This window comes from Lissotriton vulgaris, unplaced genomic scaffold (assembly GCF_964263255.1).
Source record: "Lissotriton vulgaris unplaced genomic scaffold, aLisVul1.2 SCAFFOLD_1744, whole genome shotgun sequence".
NCBI lineage: Eukaryota > Metazoa > Chordata > Amphibia > Caudata > Salamandridae > Lissotriton > Lissotriton vulgaris.
The window spans coordinates 272,793-279,937 of NW_028251127.1; the positions used below are offsets into that span (position 1 = coordinate 272,793).

The 7,145-nt window shown below is 40.1% G+C and overlaps 1 protein-coding gene across 1 annotated transcript in view; it reads left to right on the forward strand.

The window, feature by feature from the left end:
* The window catches only part of LOC147663018 (uncharacterized), a 49,409-nt gene extending 45,650 nt beyond the window's left edge, over positions 1–3,759 (forward strand). The window contains exon 2 of the mRNA XM_086950729.1: positions 161–3,759. Coding sequence (XP_086806855.1) covers positions 861–1,550 — 690 coding nt within the window. The 5' untranslated portion in view covers positions 161–860 and the 3' untranslated portion in view covers positions 1,551–3,759. The remainder of the gene's footprint in view (positions 1–160) is intronic.
* The last annotated feature ends 3,386 nt before the right edge of the window (positions 3,760–7,145 follow it).

A 7,145-nucleotide genomic window follows, 5' to 3' on the forward strand; every position in this document is an offset into this window, starting at 1 on the left:
GTTCAATAGAACATTTAGTTAAATATCTATGTATGGTGAAACATCTCTTGGTTACTTTAAAAAATGGTAAAGAAGAGATGTCTTTAACAAATAGTAAAATATGGTGTATTTACATTCTCTTACATTTCTAATTAGTGATAAATCTCTTTAAATCCAACAGGAAACCAGCCTTGAATGCTCAAATGATTCTGAATAATGAAAATAATAGTGTAAATCTACAAAAAGCTGTAAAACTATGAGCTCCAATATTCAGGAAAAGAGCTGTACAGTCAGAGACTGAGGAACCTGAACATAAACTGATAGATCCTGGAAGAAGCAGTCCAGAGCAATTCAGTGGATCTATGTGTCTGAGCTGTGCTCCTCCACAAGACGAAGAAATGACCTCTAGAAAATTAACACAATAACAATAACTAACCACTGCCTGTATAAACAAGTCTCCAAGCTTTGATCATTGGATCGGTGTGAGGTGGATACAGCATTGCTCCGTTTCCTGTAAAGATAGCCGACAATCATTCAGTGCACTAGGTTTATTGTAAACTATTTCTGGCTAAACCACAGCAAGAGAAAAGCACAATGGGGTGGAGCCAGACAACTGAAGGGTAGAGGAAAGAGAGGGTCTCTGATCTACAACAGACTGTCCCAATTTGCATCGACCTGAAGGAAGACTAATCTTTACCCGTAAGCATGCACAACCCTTATACAATCTAAAAACATAACCACATACAAAGAAGCTTTACTTGCCACAATTATAATATATGTAGTTGTTAAGTCTTTTATTTTGTTGTGAAATCTGAAATCAAGCATCCAAAATACCACACACATACAGGGAATGTGAGAATAACACAAGTGCTTTATCAACCATGTTAGCTCTTCAGGAAACGCAGTCATGGGATGCAGACAAATATGAACCCGACCCAGAGACACTAACCAAGAAAGAAAGATCATACACAAGCAGCAAGAGCTTTAGTTTGTCATCACTACCAAAGAGCAATCAGCAAACACACACAGGAGAAGCAACATGCAATTGCAATGAATGTGTGATGAACTTTAGTCAGTTAGCACTCCTAAAAGATCATCAACGAACACACACAGGGGAAAAACCATACCATTGCAATGAATGTGTGAAGAAATTCAGTCATTTATCACAACTCCAAGTTCATCAGCGAACACACACAGGGGAAAAACCATACCATTGCAATGAATGTGTGAAGAAATTCAGTCAGGTATCAAATCTACGAACACATTTGCGAACACACACAGGGGAAAAACCATACCATTGCAGTGAATGTGTGAAGAGCTTTAGTCTGTCATCAGACTTACAAAATCATAATCGAACACACACTGGGGAAAAACCATACCATTGCAGTGAATGTGTGAGGAGCTTTAGTGGGTCATCAAACCTAAAAAAACATATTCGAACGCACACTGGGGAAAAACCATACCATTGCAATGAATGTGTGAAGAGCTTCAGTCAGTTATCAATTCTTCAAAGACATCAGCAAACACACACCGGAGAAAAACCATACCATACCATTGTAGTGAATGTATGAAGAGTTTCAGTCGGTTATCACACCTACAAGACCATCAGCGGACACATACAGGAGAAAAGCCATTCCAATGCAGTGAATGTGTGAAGAGATTCAGACTGTTTTCACACCTCCAAATGCATCAGCGAACACACACAGGGGAAAAACCATACCATTGCTCTGAATGCATGAAGAGCTTTAGTCAATTATCAATCCTACGAAGACATCAGCGAACACACACAGTGGAGAAACCAGTGAATGTGTGAAAAACTTCAGTCGTTTATCACACCTCAAAATACATCAGTGAGTGCACACAGGGTAGAAACCATTCCATTGTAGTGAAAGTGGAAGTAGTTTTAACGAATCTTCAAAATTAAGGAATCATCAACGGATACACAATGTGGAAAAGCCATTCAAGTGCAGTGAGTGCGTGAAGTGCTTTAGTCAATTATCAGACCTACAAAGACATCAACGAATAGACACAGGTGAAAGACCCTACCACTGTAGTGAATGTGGAAGTCGTTTTAGTGACCATTCAACATTAAGAAACCAGCAGCGAACACACTTGGGGGGGGGGGTCATTCAAGTGCACTGAATGTGCGAAGAGCTTTATTCGATTATCAATACTACAAAGACATCAGCAAACACATACAGGGGAGAAACCATACCATTGCAGTGGATTTGGAAGTAGTTGTGGAAAGGATTTTCAGCTTACTACAGGGATTAGTGATAAAACCTATAAACACAACACACTTGAAGAAGTTTAAAAAGCACAGACTGGAGAATATTTGTAGCTGGTTTTATTGTTTGCCCATTTTGTACAACAACTGGTTCAATGACAGCTGCTAGAGAACAACGTCCAAAGGCACAAGAAGTCAAAGTAGGAAAATGTGACCTGTAACTCTGAGAGTTAATGCTTGCAGTGCACAACGTTTACCTCCGAAGCCCTGACGCAGGAAAAATGATGCTCATTTTGATCATCACATGCATATGTAAAAGCCCCCACCATAGTGGCACATCCCCTGAGGTGTCCAATATCAAGCTGGACCCTTGGGAAATTTGCTGGCTCACCACTGACTATGTAAATGATTCACAATGAGATTAATTGTATACAAATATATTTTAGATGTTTCTTATTTACAGAGAATCACCCAAACATCTCCTAACTGGTGAAAGGACAGAATCCGTGCATGATGGCGAAATTATTGATGGGAGAGAGAGCTGTTGAAAAGTTTAGTTCTGAATAGGTTTCTTAAAGGTTGAGTGTTAGGTAAAGATTGAATCTTGAGCAGTAAAAAGTTCCAGCTCTTAGAGTCCAGAACTATTGACTCCCTGCTTTACATTTTTTTAACCTTGTCACTGAAAAATAAATCTGGATTCAGAAGTAAAGGAACTCAAAAGATACCGAATTTTGACACAAATGATAACGAGGTTTGTATTTACAAGCAAAAAGAAACCTGCGTTCTATAAACTCTGCCGGTGAATGAATGGACATAAAAAGTGCTGCCTCGTGAGAAAACAGTGAAACTTTGTGATGCAGTTGGGACGTCTTCAGACCACAAATAAGATAGATCTTGTGTTGCTGGAGCTGCCAAATATAGTGTTCTTATAGCCCAGCCTTGTGTAGAGGAAGGAGTTTACTGATATAATATGCACATCAGAAGAAAGGATACATCTTCAGTAGCCAAAGATAGTAGAAACTAAAGCTTTCCACCGAGGTCATTTTAACAAAGCGTTGAGTCCGGGAAGTTCTTCCTGCTGCCGACCATCATCACCACCACCACGACCCATCCAATGAGAAACAGCAACAAGCCTGCTCTTCAGCACACCCATCCTATAGATAACACACTACAGGGGTTTGCTCCAGAGTCAAACTCACTTTACTTTCACGTTAACAGGAACAAGTTTTAAACTGAACAAATTCTATTTAGGAACCAGTGGTTTGTACAGCCATTAGTGGCATAATACATTTGAAACCCAATAGTTTATTAATCTGTATTAATAACCAAGCATCCAAACACCACCCTTGTATGGACATCCAAGAGCCTTTAAAAACCACACTACAGAGGTGTGTACCAGGATCAAACTCAATTTACTTTAACGTTAACATGAACTAAATTATGATACAGCAGTAACAATCATGAGACTATGAAATGCACACAATGATGACTAGATTTTACATATTAATAAGAAATATATGTTTTGATTTTAATAAAAACAAAAAATGTATTTGAATTCATGGTATTTGACTGCTGATTGTATGGAAAGAGATGTTAAATGTGATTTCTTCTCTAAACTATAAAGATAGTTTGTGATGTCAGCAAGGAGCCTAGTTTATTTGGCAATAGAGGGGTCAAATCTCGATAGCATGACTGTTTTCAGCTGGGAGTCTGGTGCAGGTGGTATCAGAGTGGACTATTCTCCCCAGTGTGCCTTCTCTCAGAGGGAGAGGCGGTTCTTTGCTTGAGACGGTACCACCTCTGCATCTGTGTTAATGAAGAGAGAAGTGCTACCTGTAATACTGAGATCTGGGCTTCACTCCTGTGTTGGGAACTTAAGTCAGTAGTTTTTACCCAATAAATACCAGATTTATTTTGGAAAACGAAAAATGTGTGTATAGTGCCATTCCTCTTGTTAACAATCCATAAAAATGCTACCGAATGATGAGTACTTGAAAGCATTCTCCCATAGGAGGGATTTAAATATGCATTTGTCACATGCAACATTGACTTACATTTTTATTTGAAGGTTCTTACATAGCGCGTCTTTATCTAATAATGCCTGATGGGTTTTCTCCGAGAGTCCCTTCTCCTTCGGAAGAAGTTTTTCATTGACAGACCCAATGTGATCTCCAGTGGAAAGATGACAGTCTCTCCAACTCTAAACCGGGCTGGTGGGAGGACCGTTGGTTTGGCTGGTATAATGCAGTGTTGCATTTTTGATAGAGTGCTCTGTCTGCCACACCCTGAATGCTGCCTGTCTTTCTTTAGTGATTTTTCTATTTTGAGTTATATTTGAAGACTGTCCCCCTCATGTATAGTTTGACAATGTGCCCACGGTCTGCCAGAGGAGCATGTGTACCAACTTTCACTACCCCGTTGGACTAGCGTCCCCCATGTTTAGCGATCTCCACCAACCTGGCTATCCCTGTGTCTTCAGAGGAGCAACAGGAGCTCCTCTAAAAGCACCTAAAGTTTGCTGAGTCGTTGCCATGTTTCACACCGGTGCCCAGCAGACTCTTTTGCTTTACTCCTAAAGTGAGAGTTTGCTTTTTGGAAAACAAAAAAATTATGTGCTTGCTGCACTGAGAGCTTTCCACAAGGGAGTCCAGGTCATTTTCCTAGTTTTTTTTGTTTGAGACTGCCTGTCTTTTCATAATGTTCCTGAAGAGAAGAAAGTAGGTCAGAATGCCTACCATAAGTAGGGTGAACGGTCTGATGTATGTACACCAACGGCCCCAGATATGTCGGTCATTGTTGTGAAGGTTCCTGAGGTTCTGACCTCACTTCAAGGAGAAGGGAACATTGATGTCCTCTTCTCACCAACCTCCAACATGCTCCTATTTATTTTTATATTCCGTTAAAGTACAATTTTCTATTGGATTATAAATGAGAACCACAGCCATGCTTTCTTTTTTTATTCATGCATTAGGGATCATGAGGGTCTCTCTATGATTCTTGGCCTCTTATTCGCCTGCTGCACAGTGCTTCTAGTATAACCTCTTCCAATAATGTATTCTTCATGAGTTCCTGTTGTTTCCTGAAAGGGCCTTATTTGTGCAGTTTCTCGTAATTTGTAAAAACTGTTATATGACGTGTAGATTCTCCTTAGAGACCTTGATTGGAAGCTTGCAGCATTGTGTCAGGTGTTGTGTAAAACCAACGTGACATTCTCCAAAGCTGCTTAGTTGCATCAAAAGTTGTGTAAACTCAATGCACCACTCTCCGAGCCTGTGCTGTTGAATTGAATGATGTCTAAAAGTAGTGTGCAGCTCTCTTAGGCTGCATAGGGCTTGTGCAAAACCATTGTGTCTCCAAACACTTGCTGCTGACTGCGGTGCCTTAGTGTCCACGTTCTACCTGGAACCCTATCTGTTTGCTGCCGACTACAGCGTCTTAGTACCCACCTTCTACCTGGGATCTTCTGCTGTTTGGGCAATGTTAGATCTGTGCCCAAGCACGCCACTGAAATCTGGGACCTATCTTCTGAGAATCCCGACATCGCATTTCTGACTGAAACCTGGCTCAAACCTAGCTCCACTCCCGCTATTGCGGTGACACTTCTTCATGGCTCCCATATTCAACGGCTGGATAGACAGTTTAAGGTGGGTGGAGGGATAGCCATTATCCATAAAGACATTATTAATGTTTCGACACTTGAGCATTGTTGCAATGATAAAATAGATATGGCGGTTTTCAGAATTCTTTTTTTAACCTCATTACAGCTGGAAAGGTGCCCTTGTGTTTCAGCCCCCAGGTCCCCTTTTAGATTTCTCGCTTCAACTGATGGAATTAATTGCCCCTCATATTATCTCCACTAAACATTTTCTGTTACTAGGTGACTTCAGTGTACACAGTGAGAACACTTCTAATCAGGAGGCCTTTATGTTTCTCGCAAACATGGCCACTCTAGGACTAGTACAGAGCAACAAGGGTCCTACACATCCAGCGGGACGCACGTTAGATCTTATCCTGACCAACTCTCGAAACATATTTTGTGGACAGATCACTCTTTAATTTACTTAGGGGACCCAGGGTCAACTCTGTCCCTACCATGGCCCCCTACAGTCTCCGTAGACAGTGGCATAACACACACCTGACTCTTTTCTTGAACACATTCCCGGCAACTATTATCCTGGAATCAGGGAATATTGAGGAATGTTTGGCCAGCTACAACTCCATAGTAAAAACAACCAAAGACCAGCTGGCATCATTAAAACATTAATGACCGCTGGTGGAAAACCACCAGTAAACCAGGTGCACGGCTAAGATGACAATGTCAAAAATTCAAACAATTTTAACAATAACGTTTTTACAGCAATATTCCAAGAAACTGATGCACACTTTCAATTTACTGTAATTTAGACTTTTATATAAGTTTTTCGTTTGAACGAAATCATGAATTGAAATGCATTATTAAACAATGTGAATGCAGTCGAAAAGCACTTTATACATTATGTAATAAAGTCACAATACTCATAAACAATCAAATGTTGAAATAAACGTTATTGCTTGATCATGCCCTCATGCCCAATGCATTTCGGAAAGAATTCCCTTCTTCAGGGGAAGCTGTGGAAAAATACAAAGGAACATATAATGACACAAGGCCTACATTTCTATAAGGAAAAATCAAAATAAATGTACAATTTTTAAGCATCGCCAGAAAAGTCCAAGGGACAACCAAAGAGGATCCAGTAATGCCTGTATGTGATTTACTCATAGACAAATGTAGAAAATAGTGCTGAATTGTGGATTAGTGAAAAAAGCCAAATATCCCAGATTAAAGAAAACCGAATAGGCAAAATGTGAGAAATGTCCCAAGCAAAGAAGACGACTACTAATGAAAAGGAGTCTTACGCATTAAACATTACCATAAATCAGCCAGATGCCAACATGCAGC